This window comes from Anomaloglossus baeobatrachus, chromosome 5 (assembly GCF_048569485.1).
Source record: "Anomaloglossus baeobatrachus isolate aAnoBae1 chromosome 5, aAnoBae1.hap1, whole genome shotgun sequence".
Lineage (NCBI taxonomy): Eukaryota > Metazoa > Chordata > Amphibia > Anura > Aromobatidae > Anomaloglossus > Anomaloglossus baeobatrachus.
The window spans coordinates 570,101,360-570,120,054 of record NC_134357.1 but is presented as its reverse complement, the minus strand read 5'-3'; the positions used below and the strand labels follow the sequence as shown (position 1 = coordinate 570,120,054).

Here is an 18,695-nt window from a genome sequence, read left to right as displayed (position 1 = left end):
CACCAACTATCCACATTGGATCATCTGCAGAGTCTGTTGATTAACTAAGAATGCTAACAAACAGACTCCTGTGATAGGGAATGAAATACAATTGTTTTGATGTTATAGTTGTTATGAGAATTTATATGTATTTGGCCTCACTGCGCAGCTGAGATCGGTCACAGTGGGATCCCAGAGGGGTAATTGGTTGGGGAAGAATTAAGATTGTGAACCAGGAGAAAGGACACATATCACAGCTTCTCTGTAGGAACGAGCCCTGTTTTGGTCTGGTCACATTTAGAGGAGGGAGTGGCATTGTGGGCAGGGTCAGCCTCAGCACCCGGTAAAAATGGTCAAATGTCGGGGCCCTGGGCTGCCTGGGGGCCCACTCGTAGTGGCAGGACAAGTCACCGCTATTCAGTGTGGCCCGGTGCCCGCGTGTCATCGGCCTTTTCCCCCCGAGGATTGCACTTTCAATTGTATCGGCATCGCAGTTTCCGATACAATTGAAAGCAATGAATGATGACATGGAGTGGAGCGCTCCCTCTCTTATTCTCCCGCTGTGTCTGTCGGCTCTTTGAAGGCTCAGCAGCGGAGCGTAGTGACGTCAACACTGCGCACCTGCTGAGAGGTCAGAGCAACAGCAATTGGCGCACTGAGAAGACCGGAACAGCGGGGGAACGAGGAAAAGTGTCAATCACTGTGGCCAGAGGACTATAGGGGCTGTATACTACATGAAGGTGCCTAATGCTATATGGGTCTGGATTGTGCGATATACGGGCTGTATACTACATGAAAGTGCCTAATGCTATATAGGTCTGCATTGTGCAATATGGGGGCTGTATACTACATGAGGCTGCCTAATGCTATCTGGCTCTGCATTGTGCTATATGGGGAATGCTTAATGTTATATGGGGGTTGCATAGTGCCATATGGGGGCTGCATAATACTACATGGAGGGCTATGGGGGCTTCATAATACTACATGGAGGGCTATGGGGGCTTCATAACACTATATGGAGGAACATGAGGGCTGCATACTACTATACCCCCAGAGTTGTATGTCCCCTCCACCCCAGTGCTGTATACCCCTTCAGAGTTGTATGTCCCCCCACCCCAGTGGTGTATACCCCCCAGAGCTGCATGTCACCCCCCAACTCAGAGCTATTGGTCGTCCCCCCCTCCCCAGAGCCACTGCCCTCCTCTAGAGATGTATGCCCCGCTCTGGAGCTGTATGCCCCCCCCCCCCCATTATGTCCCCAGCCTCTCTTGTGATGTATATACAGCAGTGTCAGTGTGCTCTATGTGCGGCCATGTTTGTTAGTGTCGGACACTAATCAGCGTGGCACAGACACATGCCCACGAGGAGCTGGAAGGAGACAAGTGGGGGATGTGAATAAGGCTGTTGCCGGCTTCCGAATATTAGAAATATCTCTAATGTGTCTGTGTGAGAATGCATGATGTGTATGTATGTATGTCAGTGTATATGATTGTGTCTAGATTTATGCCTATTTATGTGTTTTTGTGAATTTCTCTTTAAATATGTATGTGTATGTATGCCTGTATGTGTATGTATCTGTGCATGTCTGTGTGGATGGGGCCCACTGAGACTCTTTCGCCCAGGGTCCACAAAAACCTGGAGCTGGCCCCGATTGTGGGCCAAAGAAAAGACCCCCTCTCACTGGGATCAAAGATACAATGGATACGGAAAGTACCGTATTCAGACTCCTTTAAATTTTTCACTCTGTTTCATTGCAGCCATTTGGTAAAATTCAAAAAAGTTCATTATTTTTGCCAATAATGTACACTCTGCACCCCATCCCCCATCTTGACAAAATAAAAACAAATGTAGAATTTTTTGCATATTTATTAAACAAGAAAAACTGAAATATCACATGGTCATAAGTATTCAGATCCTTTGGTCAGATACTTATATTTAAGTCACATGCTGTCCATTTCCTTGTGCTCCTCTTTGATTGGTTCTACTCCTTCATTGGAGTCCAGCTGTGTGTAATTAAACTGATACAACTTGATTTGGAAAGGCACACACCTGTCTATGGAAGACCTCACAGGTCACAGTGCATGTCAGACCAAATGAGAATCATGAGGTCAAAGGAACTGTCCAAGGAGCTCAGAGACAATTGTGGCAAGGCACAGATTTGGCCAAGGTTACAAAAGAATTTCTGCAGTACTCCAGGTTCCTAAAAGCACAGTGGCCTCCATAATCCTTAAATGGATGAAGTTTGGAACCATCAGATCGCTTCCTAGATCTGGCCATCCAGCCAAACTGAGCAATCGTGGGAGAAGAGCCTTTGCCAGAGAGGTAATTAAGAATCCCAAGATCACTGTGGCGAAGCTCCAGAGATGCAGTAGAGAGATGAGAGAAATTTCCACAAAGTCAACTATCACTGCAGCCGTCCACCAGTCGGGCCTTTATGGCAGAGTGGCACAATTGAAGACTCTCCTCAGTAAAAGACATATGAAAGCCCGAATAGAGTTTGCAAAAAAAACACATGAAGAACTCCCAGACTATGAGAAATAAGATTCTCAAGGTCTGAAGAGACGAAGATAGAACTTTTTGGTGATAATTCTAAGCGGTATGTGTGGAGAAAATCAGGCACTCATCATCACCTGTCCAATACAATCCCAGTGAAACATGGTGGTGGCAGCATCATGCTATGGGGGTGTTTTTCAGCTGCAGGGACAGGATGACTGGTTGCCATTGAAAGAAAGATGAATACGGCCAAGTACGGAGATATCCTGGAAGAAAACCTCTTCCAGAGTGCTCTGGACCTCAGACTTGGCTGAAGGTTCACCTTCCAACAAGACAATGACCCTGACCACACAGCTAAAATCAGAACAACTCTGTGACCATTCTTTTACTGACCCAGCCAGAGCCCTGAACTAAACCCAATTGACCATCTCTGGAGAGATCTGTGGAAATGGCTGTCCACCAACGTTCACCATCCAACCTGACAGAACTGGAGAGGATCTTCAAGGAAGAATGGCAGAGGATCCCCAAATCCAGGTGTGAAAAACTTTTTGCATCATTCCCAAGAAGACTCATGGCTGTACTAGCTCAAAAGAGTGCTTCTACTCAAAACTCAGCGAAGGGTCTGAATACTTGTGACCATGTGATATTTCACTTATTCTTGTTAAATAAATTTGCAAACATTTGGTTTCTTTCCCGTCAATATGGGGTGCAGAGAGTACATTAATGAGAAAACAAAGTACTTTTTTGAATTTATCAAATAGCTGCAGTGAAACAAAGAGTGAAAAATTTAAAGGGGTCTGAATACCCCCTGTAGATGATGGCCGACACACCGCTGAGAGGCTTTTCTACTGCCGAAGTTCCACACATCTGATCCACTTCTGTCCCAAGAAGCCGGGAAACTGCCCTGCCTAGGGTCAGTTGGAGAGGCTACCCTAGGTGAGAGCAAGTTCTCTTCACCTCAATAAGACTATATAGTACAGTACGTACACATGCTGGCATCCCTATATAAGGAAAAATATGTACAATCCTTTTTTTGAAACCTGGGAACGTTTTGTCTCTCTGCTACCACAACGTATCAGGGAAAATATTAGAACCTGCTTTCAACCAACAGTATCAAAAGCAACTGCTGCTGGGAGAAGCAGCTACACTGTGTGCAGAATTATTAGGCACATGAGTATTTTGATCACATACTTTTTATACATGTTGGCCTACTCCAAGCTGTATAGTAATTAAGTAAATCAAGTGATGTGCATCTCTGTAATGAGGAGGGGTGTGGTGTAATGACATCAACACCCTATTTAAGGTGTTCTTAAATTATGTTCTTTAAATGTTCTTATATTATTATTATTATCTAAATTATTATTATTATTTCTTTCCTTTGGCAAAATGGGTCAGAAGAGAGATTTGATGGGCTCTGAAAAGTCCAAAATTGTGAGATGTCTTGCAGAGGGATGCAGAAGTCTTAAAATTGCCAAATTTTTGAAGTGTGATCACCGAACAATCAACCGTTTCATGGCAAATAGCCAACAGGGTCGCAAGAAGTGTGTTCGGCAAAAAAGTCGCAAAAAGACTGCCCATGAATTGAGGAAAATCAAGCGTGAAGCTTCCAAGATGCCATTTGCCACCAGTTTGGCCATATTTCAGAGCTGCAACATTACTGGAGCATCAAAAAACACAAGGTGTGTCATACTCAGGGACATGGCCAAGGTAAGGAAGACTGAAAAACGACCACCTTTGAACAAGAAACATAAGATAAAACATCAAGACTGGGCCAAGAAATATCTTAAGACTGATTTTTCAAAGGTTTTATGGACTGATGAAATGAGAGTGACTCTTTACTGATCCAGCCTCTGGCCCATCAAGGGCAGAGAGCTCCACTCCGACTCAGACGCCAGCAAGGTGGAGGTGGGGTACTGGTATGGGCTGGTATCATCAAAATGAACTTGTGGGACCTTTTCGGGTTGAGGATGGAGTGACGCTCAACTCCCAGAGCTACTGCCAGTTTCTGGAAGACAACTTCTTCAAGCAGTGGTACAGGAAGAAGTCGGAGATTATATATTATCAGTAGATTGGTATTTTTTGCAGTGTTTTTTGCTGACTGCAATCAATTATTTGTCCTGTCCTATCTAGTTAGTCGGGCCTCACCTTTGCTAATCTATATTTTCTGTGTATTGTGTTTTCTTACATCACCGTTGTTGCATGTTGGCGGCTTGCTGTTTCTTTGGGGACTGCTCCGAGGCAAGTTAGGATTCCTCATTTCTATCTTTGAGGTGTAGCTAGTTTCTCAGGCAGTGACGAGGTGTCTAGTGTGTTAGGAACATCCCACTGCGTTTGGAGAAATAAATACCCGAATCAAAGAATATTCATTTTATTCTCATCCTCACCAAACATGGTCCAGAATTGATCACTTACTGACAAGTAGCGACTTAATACACAGGTGCAGAGGGGCCAAGATAGAGGACATGGTAATATCAGACCATGCATCTATTTCGCTTGACATAGTTGACCATGTTCCTAGAGGCACTGACTACATATGGAGATTCCCTGCTTTTTTACTTGGAGACCAGCAGTTCATAAAGGTCATGCAGGACTGGTGGAGAGATTATGAATATCATAATGAGTCAGAGGGAATGAAGCCGCAGCTTTATTGGGAAGAGGGGAAGGCAGTAATGAGAGGCAAAAAAATAGCGCGAGTGTTTAGGCTTAAAAAACAGGTGAATGAGAAGTTTGACAGAACGAGCTCCCAACTGCGTGAAGCTTAAAACAAAAACAGGGAATAGTGGAAGGAGGCAAAAATAAATTTTGAGGTATGGGTGGAAAAACGGGAGCTAATGAGAAAATCACAAATTTACATAGATCTAAGGTGGGCAAATTATTAGCTAATCTTGCCAAAGGGAAGAAGCTCAGAAATAACATCTTAAAAATAAAAAAGAAAGACGGGAACGTTATCACTAATCCGGTAGAGATAAAGAACTGCAAAAATATTATTCAGAGCTTTATAGAGAAAAAGACAGGAGGTGTAAGCTTTTTGGAGAGGATAAAGATCTCTAAAATACCAGCGGCTCAACTAGATATTTTAAACAGAAATGTTTCGGAAGAAGAGGTCCAGTCGGTCATAAAATCTTTACCTATGGGCAAATTGTGGGGACTGGAAGGATATACGGGGGATTTCTATAAAGCCACAGCCCAACAGGTAATTCCCCATTTTAACGAGATGGTACAATGAATTACTAAAGGGGAACACACTATTAGAAGGCAATAACATAGTGTTAAGGAGGGCCATTGGATCAAATACTTAATTAACCTTGAGACATAGGGGATTGTGTGAAAATGTCCAATGACATTGTTTCTCCTTACATAAGTAAGTTCAGATATATCATTGTGTGACACACATTTAAGATGTCCGCCACTTCCTGTTCTCCACACCCTGCCCTGGTATGCCAGGAATGTTCAGATGTAAGAAGATCACCATATAAGGAGAAGACCAACTTGCCAGCCTAGAGGACCAACCCACTGATGACCTCACGGACCAACCCACTGACCGGCCCACAAATTAGTCCATGGATCAACCCACTGACCAATGCACACATCCAAGCATGCCCACTGTAATGCCGACCAGGCCCCTTTTTCCTAGTTTATATAAACTCTCAGAGGTGCTGCTGACAATAATAACCCTGGAGCAGGTAGGATTCATTAAGGGAAGAAGTGCAGTTACAAATATCAGGCCCTCGTTGTTGGCAATCGATGTGGTGGGCAAGGAGGTTAATGGGATGGGTAAGCCGGCATTGGTGACCCTGGTCGCAGAGAAGGCATTCGACAATGTAAAATGGAAATGGATGGAGCAGGTGTTGGATAAACTGGGACTAAAGGGTTTGTTTGGAAACTACATAAAAACGATCTACACTAATCCCTTGGAAAGAATACAAGTACCGGGACATTTGTCGGATGCTTTTTCACTGCAAAAGGGAACACACCAAGGGTGCCCATTATCACCATTACTTTTTGACCTAACATTGGAGCCACTTTCACGGTATTTGGAGCAAACAAAACCTCAAATCGCCAATAACACCCTGTTAAAAATGAACTTTTAATAGATAATATTAAAAAATAAGGGTTGTCGAACGGGCCCACATACAGGCAAGGACTGAATGTAGGTCTAGTCTTATGTCTACTAAATTTAAAGTGGACCAAGACCCAATCACACGCCTTGTGGGCACTTTCGACGATCAAAACGGGCAAGTCATAGAAATCCTTAACAAATATTGGGATATCCTAAAAGCTGACCCGATAGTCTCAGGACTCATTCCCCCAAGACCCTTCGATACATTCAGGAGGGGTAAGTCAATTAGTGACTATGTGGTTCACAGCCATTATGCGGCCCCTCAGAGGGCCTCTACTTGACTTGACAGAAGGGAAAGCGCCACTTTTAGGTGTGGCAAGTGCAAATTTTGTGATTGGGTGGCTCCATCGAGGACTGGCAGCGCGACCAATAGGATGGACTATAATAGAACTTTTGCAAATTGTAGAACTGCAGGGGTGGTCTATGTCTGTACATGCCAGTGCCCCCGGGATTATGTAGGCAAAACGAAATGCAAATTACGCGTTCGTATTGGCGAACACCTGGGGGATATTAGGCATAAGTAGGACACCCCATTGGCGAGGCATGTGAACAATATACATGGGAGTAATACGGATGTGCTGTCCTTTCGGGTAATTGAAACAATCCCCTAATTACCTCGACAGGGGGACTGGAATAATAAAATTCTACAACGCGAAGCAAGGTGGATATTTTTTATGAAATCGCTTGCTCCTCAAGGAATAAATGAGCAACTCCTGTTTACTAGTTTTATCTAGAAATATATGTGGATTGATCCTCTTTTATATCATCATCCAATTATTCTTATATACAAATTGAGTTATATCAGATTGAGCCTGAATGGATTCATGTATTTGCTTTTGGTTTGGAACTCAGTCATCATTTCTAATGGAATTGTCATTTGTTTGTATTAATATAATGTGCACTGAATAGAAGATGGGGCTCCCTATATCATGGCTGCCCGCCCCTTCTATCTTTATCTTATATACAGTCAGGGCCAGAAATATTTGGACAGTGACACAAGTTTTGTTATTTTAGCTCTTTACAAAAACATGTTCAGAAATACAATTATATATATAATATGGGATGAAAGTGCACACTCCCAGCTGCAATATGAGAGTTTTCACATCCAAATCGGAGAAAGGGTTTAGGAATCATAGCTCTGTAATGCATAGCCTCCTCTTTTTCAAGGGACCAAAAGTAATTGGACAAGGGACTCTAAGGGCTGCAATTAACTCTGAAGGTGTCTCCCTCGTTAACCTGTAATCAATGAAGTAGTTAAAAGGTCTGGGGTTGATTACAGGTGTGTGGTTTTGCATTTGGAAGCTGTTGCTGTGACCAGAAAACATGCGGTCTAAGGAACTCTCAATTGATGTGAAGCAGAACATCCTGAGGCTGAAAAAAAAGAAAAAATCCATCAGAGAGATAGCAGACATGCTTGGAGTAGCAAAATCAACAGTCGGGTACATTCTGAGAAAAAAGGAATTGACTGGTGAGCTTGGGAACTCAAAAAGGCCTGGGCGTCCACGGATGACAACAGTGGTGGATGATCGCCAGATACTTTCTTTGGTGAAGAAGAACCGGTTCACAACATCAACTGAAGTCCAGAACACTCTCAGTGAAGTAGGTGTATCTGTCTCTAAGTCAACAGTAAAGAGAAGACTCCATGAAAGTAAATACAAAGGGTTCATATCTAGATGCAAACCATTCATCAATTCCAAAAATAGACAGGCCAGAGTTAAATTTGCTGAAAAACACCTCATGAAGCCAGCTCAGTTCTGGAAAAGTATTCTATGGACAGATGAGACAAAGATCAACCTGTACCAGAATGATGGGAAGAAAAAAGTTTGGAGAAGAAAGGGAACGGCATATGATCCAAGGCACACCACATCCTCTGTAAAACATGGTGGAGGCAACGTGATGGCATGGGCATGCATGGCTTTCAATGGCACTGGGTCACTTGTGTTTATTGATGACATAACAGCTGACAAGAGTAGCCGGATGAATTCTGAAGTGTACCGCGATATACTTTCAGCCCAGATTGAGCCAAATGCCGCAAAGTTGATCGGACGGCGCTTCATAGTACAGATGGACAATGACCCCAAGCATACAGCCAAAGCTACCCAGGAGTTCATGAGTGCAAAAAAGTGGAACATTCTGCAATGGCCAAGTCAATCACCAGATCTTAACCCAATTGAGCATGCATTTCACTTGCTCAAATCCAGACTTAAGACGGAAAGACCCACAAACAAGCAAGACCTGAAGGCTGCGGCTGTAAAGGCCTGGCAAAGCATTAAGAAGGAGGAAACCCAGCGTTTGGTGATGTCCATGGGTTCCAGACTTAAAGCAGTGATTGCCTCCAAAGGATTCGCAACAAAATATTGAAAATAAAAATATTTTGTTTGGGTTTGGTTTATTTGTCCAATTACTTTTGACCTCCTAAAATGTGGAGTGTTTGTAAAGAAATGTGTACAATTCCTACAATTTCTATCACATATTTTTGTTCAAATCTTCAAATTAAACGTTACAATCTGCACTTGAATTCTGTTGTAGAGGTTTCATTTCAAATCCAATGTGGTGGCATGCAGAGCCCAACTCGCGAAAATTGTGTCACTGTCCAAATATTTCTGGACCTAACTGTATTTATATGTTGATGGCAATTAATATAGACTATTCCTTCGCTGTTCATCGCTAGCTGCAGAAGGTTAGTGCACATGTGCAGGTCCAAGTGGCCCAGCGCCGTCATGTCAGTCATGGTATTCATTGCCGAGTTTTATTGCTGATGCTACTGCGCATGCGCGGATTCGAGGGACTCATCGTTTGCTGGGAATTACTGCAGTCTGTGCTTAGAACATAGTGCAAAAACCTAAAAAAAACATCACTATATGGAGATAAGGTATGCACACCAGTGACTATGCAAGGGGAATACATGTAATAGCAGAAATTGCTGTGTGAATACTGACATGAAAAATCCAATGGCTATATGTAAGAATGAAAATGTGAAAAATGGACCCTGCATTACTGCCATGAACATATGAATAAAGAGAAATTTAGCTACTGAATTGATCAATGCAATAGAGCCCCAACACTACGCCTAGTCCCTAGCTAGTGTGTGTTCTCTCATGCAGTTAAAAAACTGCCATGAACATATGAATAAAGAGAATATATCTCCATATAGTGATGTTTTTTTAGGTTTTTGCACCCAGTTCAGACTTAGAATGGTGTTCCAAACGTTATTCCTTATTTGTTAGTAGTTTTTCGTTTGTGAACCCACCCCACTCACACCTATTGCCAATCCACATGATACGCATATATAGCCTGGTTCACAGCTTCCCATACACGGTAAGTTTTTTAACTGCATGAGAGGACACACACTAGCTAGGGACCCCAACGTAGAGAAATACTTTGGCGTAGTGTTGGGGCTCTATTGCATTGATCAATTCAGTAGCTAAATTTCTCTTTATTCATATGTTCATGGCAGTAATGCAGGTTCCATTTTTCACATTTTCATTCTTACATATAGCTATTGGATTTTTCATGTCAGTATTCACACAGCAGTTTCTGCTATTACATGTATTCCCCTTGCATAGTCACTGGTGTGCATACCTTATCTCCATATTGTGCTTAGAACATCACTGCGCATGCGCGAATAAGCATCACTTGTTGCTGGGGAAATATAAGTCTAGAGCCTGGCAACCTGAGACGCTCTGAGATGAATGGGTGGTTTCTAATATGGAATCAATCAACTCTGGGAGGTGTGCCCCGCACATTATGCGGCAATAGGGAGCTGTTTTCTCATTATAGTTTGGCATCGTAATCCATATTTGTCTAATTAATATAATTACTTAATATAATGATTTAATGACAATAGTATCGGTAATGAACAGTATTAGGCCTGAGGTGAGGTAATTGAATTGGTCCCTCACCCGGGTCAAGTCACATGACGTGTTCCAAACCTCGTTTGTAACCTTCACTAGAGTATAAAGAGGGCTGTGGACCTGTATCATTCAGGTATCCTCCTCAAACATTGGCACAGCCTTCTCTTGGGAGTCCCTGGATTTGGGCCCTTCCGGTGTATGTCCCCTGATGAACCCTTTAGCATCTATTACTTGGGAGAAATGCAAGACTGGTTGCCCGGTGACTGAATGCGACAAATTAGATAAGTACCTGAAATTATTTATGTCTTGTGTTGGTGCTGGGCTGGAGCCTGCCATTAAGAGCTGAGGCCGGGGACGGAGCCTGGATCAGGGGCAGGTCGGGGTGGACCACGCACCGAGCCACATGGAAGAACAAGTCCCTGTTGCTATATCTCGACCGGTTCACAATGCCTTTATGAGTGAATCTGCCGAACACTCTAATTACAAAGAACAAAACGAATGACACGCACATGCAAATGGTAGACTTTAAAACAATGGCAACGGAGGTTGCAGCTAATATCATGCCAGAGATCCAGAAAACCCTAGAGCAAGCTATCCAGAATGCCCTCTACAACTTTTAGGGGGACTTAAACAAACAAAGGATAGAAAGAGGAGTTGGAATAGAGAGTGTCATCCCTGACAGAAGATAAAAAGCAAATGCCCTCGCAGTTAGAGGAAACGGTTGCAGAAACAAAACGCCTAGCGGACAAGGTTGAAGATCTCGAGAATAGGTCCAGGCGGGGCAACCTGAGAATGGTGGGGCTATCATAAGCAGTTCCAGTTGCCGAATTTCAACGCTTATGTGAAAGATCTTTATGTGAAAGATCTCCCGGCAGCTCTGATAATTAATAGAGGATGTAGAGTCGAAAGGGCTCACAGGGTGGGCCCAGACCTGCGCTCCCATGCCCAAAAATCTGGTGATCAGACAAGATCACGCCAAGTGATCATGACATTTTTGGACTACAACGGCAAGTTTGACATAATAAGGGCCTACAGAAAGAAAACCCAGCCAATGATCATAAGAGGAATGAAACTTCTTCTGTTCGAGGATTATTCTGCAGATGTGGCCAAGCGAAGAAGAGCTTTCAGCAAAATATGTGTGTCTCTGCATCAAACTAGGAAGAGCTTCACACTTCAATACCCGGCATTACTGAGGATTTTCCAAAAAGATGGTGTCAACATCTCGGCAAGGGACGCCGAAGAGACATTGAAAAAATACTGCACACGGCAAAAACTGCAGAGAGAAGAAGTGACCAAGAGGGGGACAACTGAACATTGTCACCAAAATCCCAGAGGTCAACAGGTCGTAATAGGTGAAACAACCCAGTGATAACTTGTGAATGGTGATGTAGTTTATACCCCTACCCGCTTTCAACTAAAATGGTCTGGACCTTTCTCCGAGCTGTTTGTGGGGTGATACCAAGATAATGAATGAACTTTATTTGGGAAGGAGAGGACGTGGGGGTTGGTGGGGGAGGGGCCAGGAATGGGTTATGTCATGTGGGGCCCGAAGTGCCAGAGGACGCTTGTTCACATTATCTCTATCCCCATCTGGGATGTGTCCTGTGGTTCGGTGGGGGAGGAGGTAGAGTGGTCTGTTTAGACAAATTGGGCAGGAATAGTTGGGGGATACCGATGTCATCCTCATTGACATTCCCTACATTTCATGTGGTGCAGGATGTGTTTCTCTAATATGCTTGTGTAATCAACCACTTTCCAATCTCAGAAAAAAGTGAAGTCCATAGCACTTCTGGTGGTGTGCGCAGTTCGGAACACACCACAGTGCATTACGAATTTAGTGTTATTGTTACCCTAGGGTATATTGCCTTGTTGTCTATTTCTTGTTCTTTTTTAACACCATTCTTCTTTCAGGAGTCACAGACAGACTCCGCATGCTGTTTAACCATTCCACAAGTATCAAGTATCTGGTAACAGGTAGTAACCAAAACTAACAGGGACTGCTAGGATTATAATTTCTTGGAATGTAAAGGGTCTACGATCCCCAAACAAAAGATCTAAGATACTGAGGCACCTTAAACAATTCTCCCCAGAAATTGTCTTACTTCAGGAGACTCACTTAAGTGAAGAGGATTTTTTCAGGCTTAATAGATTTTGAGTGGGGACAGTAGTGGGACTGGCAGCACAGGGTAGACATGCAGGGGTAGTAATTTTGTTCCACCGTAACTTAGTTTTTAAATTATTATCTCAGGAGTGTGACGATCAGGGGAGATGGGTCCGGGTCACTATAGACCATGGAGGAGAAACCTATTCTATATATAACATTTATGGCCGTAACTGTTCAAACAAATCCCTTTTTTGAAGATATAGAGAGGAAAATTGTCCTGGATAACTCACCCTTGATAATTACTGGAGGTAGCTTTAATACGGTACATAGGATAGAGGAAGATAGAAGGAGTCAGGGTAGGACCCCCAGAGAGGAGAACGCACTCACCTCTCTACTTAATCAGACTGGGCTGAGGGATATCTAGCACTGGCTGCATCCTGATGCTAGAGAATTTACTCACTTTTCCCATGTCCACCAGTCCTGGTCGAGAATTGACTACCTTCTGACCTCTGAGAGTCTATTAAACACGTTGAAGTTGGTCAAAATATTTGATCTGGTTATATCGGATCATGCCCCAGTGGGTATGGAACTGATGGACAGGGTGGTCAGGGGAACAAACTTTATATGGAGGTTTCCAGCCTTCCTGACAAAGGACAAGGGATTCAACGACAAATTGCGCTGCTGGTGGGATGAGTTTGTATTTGACAACAGAGAACACGTAAATGAAACTGCTCTGTTTTGGAATACGGCAAAGACAGTGCTGAGAGGCAGAATTTTAATGTATGTCTCTTCCCTTAAGAAAAAAGTGAAGGAGGGGTATTCCGAATCGAGTGCAAAACTCAGACATGCATAGTTTCTGCAGAACCCCTAAACTCAAAACAGAGAACATTGGAAACTGACCAAACAAGAGTTTGAGACGTGTATAGACAGGAGGGAGCAGGTGTATAGATCTAGGCAAGAGGTTGAATTACTTAAGATACAGCAACAAAGCGGGTAAGCTTCTGGCTAAATTGGCAAAGGGACGTTTACTAGTATCCCCCATAGTCAGAATAAAAGATGGACAAGGAAAGGTAAACTCTGGCCCCAAAAAAATAAATTCCACTCTACAAAACTTTTATAAAGATCTATACAAACTCTCACCCTCAAATACAGCAGAGGGTAGAGCCTTCCTCCAAAGCTTATCTCTCCCTAAACTCATGCAGGAGCAGCAAGATGTAATTAATGCAGACATAACGGAAGAAAAGGTGAAGCAAACTATAAGTCATCTTCAAAATGGAAAGGCACCCGGTCCGGATGGGTATAGTGGGGAATTTTACAAAGCATTCGAGGAACAAGTTTCCCCGGTATTGACTACTTACTACAACAACATTTTGACAACAGGGGATTTCCCAGGTAGATCCAAGGAGACGTACATCAAAGTAATTCCAAAGCAAGGCAAAGACCCCTTGGAGGCTGGTTCCTATAGACTTATTTCACTTATTGACTTAGATCAAAAGATCATATCCAAAATAATGGCTGACCGCTTAGCAATGGTGCTTCCTCAATTGGTGAAGCCAGCTCAGGTGGGATTTGTTAAGGGAAGAGCTGCAGTTAAAAACATAAGTCATAAATCTTGATATCTTGAAATCTTCAGAACATGATTAAGACCTGAGCGTCGAAACACGTTGTTCTGTTGGTCATCCGACATCATGCTGTGCCTGCTGGATTTTTAATATTATATTTAATTAATAAAAAAAATAATTTTTTAACTTTCCTTCCTGGCGCTGGAAATCCTCCTTCCTTTTCTATAAATCTTGATAGTGTTGGACGAGGTAGCAGCATTCAGGAGACAAACAAGCCCTCCTAACTCTTGATGCAGAGAAAGCATTTGATAACGTTAGTTGGGAGTGGCTGGGGGCGACGTTGGACTCGTTCAATTTAAAAGGCAAAATTAGAACATTTTTGGATGGCGTCTACAATGGTCCTACAGCTAGAGTACACACACCAGGATTCCTCTCTGATCCTTTTCACTTGCACAAGAGGACTAGACAGGGATGTCCAATGTCACCACTGCTGTTCAACCTGGCCATGGAACCCTTTGCCAGATTTATGGAGGAGTCAGATCTATTTTACGGAATCAGAGTAGGCAAAGATAAAGTTAAGATTGCTCTTTTTGCGGATGACATCATACTTTTTCTGTCAAGACCACTAGAACAGCTGAGGAGGATCTTTGACTTTATTCAGAAATTCAGGGAGTATTTGGGGTACAGAGCAAAATGTTCAGAACATGGGAGAGGTGGACAGGAGATGAGGAGATAACTGAGACAATATTACAAGGGTGGAAACGGGTGAGAAAATCCATCTTGTGTGAGAGATGGAGAGAGACTTATTTCAAGCTCATGCACACAGCGCTGTATGGCTTTAATATCCCGCCTTCCCATAGCTACCCTGGCCGGATTACAGCGTGTCCTAAGGGTGGGATGCCCTTTATGAATCTGTGGCACGGGGTGTGGGAATGCACAGAAGTAACACCATATTGGAAGCGAGTAAGGGACCAGATTCAAGCATGTTGGGGAACGAAACTTCCACAAAAACCACAGGCTCTGCTTTTCCACCAATTAGTGTGGTGGCTCTTTGGGCTTTGTTTAACGAGTGGCCTAAACCAAAAACTCCATCTATGGGAGCGATATGGTAAGCGCTAAGTGTCTAAAGACGGTCCTAAGACCCCCACTGTCCCTCCCAGGTCTTCCAGACAATACCATTCTGTATGGCGGAAAGGGCTAATTATTTTCAGGATTTCCTGAGGACTATCATGAAAACCAATGAACTTTTTCCACAGTGGAAAAACTTTTCCTGCTGATTTTTCTTTACTCCTTTCCGCTTCCATCAGTTCTAGTCCCAATAGATGTTTCATTTGAGATATTATGGAGATGGTAGTCAACACCATAGCAAGAACATAATTGAGGAAGGGTTCACACTCACATTCTTATTCTTTGTTTGTGACACTACCTTTTTATTTTTTCTTTCTTTGCAAGGTTTACAGTTGCATTGATGAACAAATCAATCTCATGTATGCTGATGTTTACTATTTGACCATGCAATTGACTGTTTAATTTTTTTATGTTTAAAAATTTGAATAAAAATGATGTTTAAAAAAAAAAAAAAAAAAAAAATGTTTTGTCATGAGCACGGTTTGGAACCTACATATGTTTTACTTTAATATTAAATTAATAAAAATTATTGGAAAAATAAATATGAAATGGTTACGTCCCTATGTAATTTCTCTGATTTTAAGAAAATGTAACTTCTTTGTTAAACATTTTCCCAATCTCACTGTGAAAATGGCTTCTCCTCTGTATGAATTCTCAGATGTGCAGTAAGATATGATTTTCTTTGTAAAACCTTTGCCACATTTTGGAAAAAAATATGGCTTCTTCCCTGTGTGAATTTTCTTATGTGCAACAACACTTTTTGCAGTTAAAACATTTTCCACATTCTGGACAAAAAAAAAAAATCAGCCGTGTGAATTTTCGTATGTGCATCAAGAGTTGCTTTGTAGGTATAATTTTTCCCACATTCTGTACATGAAAATTGTTTCTCCCCTGTGTGAACTTTATGATGCGGAGTAGGAGACTTTCTTTCCTGTTAAAAGATTTCACACATAATGAACATGCAAATGGCTTTTCCCCTGTGTGGATTATCTGATGGTTAACAAGTTGCGATTTAATGCTATAAGATTTTCAGCATGAAAATGCTAGTCCCTTGTGTGAGTTCTTATATGTTTACGTAGACCTCCATTGTTAGTAAAACATTTTCCACATTCTGCACATAAAAATGGCTTCTCCCCTGTGTGTATTCTCACATGTACATTAAGCTGTGCTTTCCGTGTAAAACATCTCTCACATTCTGAACATGAAAATGGCTTCTCCTTTGCATGAGTTCTTTTATGGCTATATAGATTTCCTTTCCAGGTAAAGCATTTCCCACATTTTGCACATGAAAATGGCTTCTCCCCTGTGTGAGTTCTTATATGTGTACCTAGATCTCTATTAGTAGTAAAACATTTTCCACATTCTGAACATGAAAACGGCTTCTCCCCTCTGTGAATTCGCTGATGTACAGTAAGAGTTGCTTTCTGTGTAAAACATCTCCCACATTCTGAACATGAAAATGGTTTCACCCCTGTGTGAGTTCTTATATGTTTACCTAGCTCTCCTTTACTAGTAAAACATTTTCCACATTCTGCACATAAAAATGGTTTCACCCCTGTGTGAGTTCTTATATGTTTATCTAGCTCTCCTTTACTAGTAAAACATTTTCCACATTCTGCACATAAAAATGGCTTCACCCCTGTGTGATTTCTCTGATGTACATTAAGTCGTGCTTTCCGTGTAAAAGATCTCCCACATTCTGAACATGAAAATGGTTTCACCCCTGTGTGAGTTTTTATATGTTTACCTAGCTCTCCTTTACTAGTAAAACATTTTCCACATTCTGTACATAAAAATGGCTTCACCCCTGTGTGTATTCTCTCATGTACATTAAGCTGTGCTTTCCATGTAAAACATCTCCCACATTCTGAACATGAAAATGGCTTCTCCTTTGCGTGAGTTATTTTATGTTTATGTAGATCTCCTTGCCAGGTAAAGCATTTCCCACATTCTGAACATGAAAATGGTTTCTCCCGTGTGTGAATTCTCTGATGTACAGTAAGATTTGACTTTCTGGTAAAACATTTCCCACATTCTGAACATGGCAATGATTTCTCCCTTGTGTGAGCTATTTGATAATCAGCAGTCCTTTTGTTAATTTCATTTTGCATAATATTTTCTGATAAATCAGAAGATAGGTCCTGTTGATAAGGAATAGATGATAGATTTTTGTTCTGAAGTGCTGGCAAAATATCTGGAATTATGTTATGATCATGTATATACGGAGTGATACCATAATCAGCTGCTTCAGAATTAGTAAATGGCAGATATCCCTCTGATGCACCGTAATCTGACAAGAAAAAAAAATGTTTTAGAAATACTGTCTTTTGAATCAAATTGCATTAAAATGAAATTATTTATTAGCTGATGAAGACAGTGGTACTGTGGAGGTGGCCTGAGCTATAGCTTGTTTGTTCTAACGTAATAAGAATATCTGTGTATGTAAATAATCAAAATGTAGATGAAGTTGCATAATTATCTATGTGTCTATATAGCAATTGCACAGACCTATAATATAATTTTAAGCTGTATAGTCATGAAGGGGTTACCAAAAATAAGTGAACATATGTACAAACAATGAAAAAGTCTTCATAATGATGAGCAAAAGTCTTATCAGTAGCTTCACACAGAAAGAATGTGTAACGAACAGAGATGTATTTCATAACATGCTGGGAGAAATCGGGGAGTGGAATGCTCCCTAGACTCTGTGTTCAAGTTCCAAGGTTAATGATGCATTCTGTATAATTGAATCTATCCAATACACAAGTTTCATTGGGTGACGCTGGCTCAGGCCCGCAACACATCCGTGCCTCTGGTATGTGTTTGGTATGTTTTTGCACGTAACGGAGACACGTTGACCAATGTTACCCTATGGGTGATGGCACACACGCGTAAAATCACACAGAACAAGTGTCCGTGTGGTAAGTACGTGTGTGCGTTTTCCCGCACGAACGACATGTTTTGGCGGTCAGCACGCAGGCACGGACCCACTAAAGTCAATGGGTCCGTGCCTGCACGGACGGCACACGTAGCATGTCAGTGTTCAGCACGTACCGTCCGTGTGCGTTTTTAAACAAACGATGTCTGGCTTTTTTTTTTTGTTAAATGTCAGTATACTTACCTTTTTTTCTGCTGTTCTCAGTCATCATCCCTTTGGCGCTCGGTCTGTATCTTCCCCTGTCGCATACTCACCGATCCCCGATCATCAGCGCGGCGAAGAACAGCTGTGCCAAAGATACGCGGCTTCAATTAATTTGAAAATGCCAGCCGCTCATTAATCAATCTACTATTCCCTGCTTCCCCCGCCCAGAGGCGCCTATGATTGGTTGCAGTTAGACACGCCCACACGCTGAGTGACAGCTGTTTCACTGCAACCAATCACAGCCACCGGTGGGCGTGTATATACTGTGCAGTAAAATAAATTAATTAAAAAAAAACGGCGTGCGGTCCCCCCA

At 42.2% G+C, this 18,695-nt stretch overlaps 1 protein-coding gene across 1 annotated transcript in view; it reads right to left on the bottom strand.

Moving 5' to 3' along the window:
* LOC142312360 (uncharacterized) overlaps positions 1–18,695 on the bottom strand; it is a 70,188-nt gene that overhangs the window by 34,438 nt on the left and 17,055 nt on the right. The window contains exon 4 of the mRNA XM_075351295.1: positions 16,568–17,530. Coding sequence (XP_075207410.1) covers positions 16,568–17,530 — 963 coding nt within the window. The remainder of the gene's footprint in view (positions 1–16,567; positions 17,531–18,695) is intronic.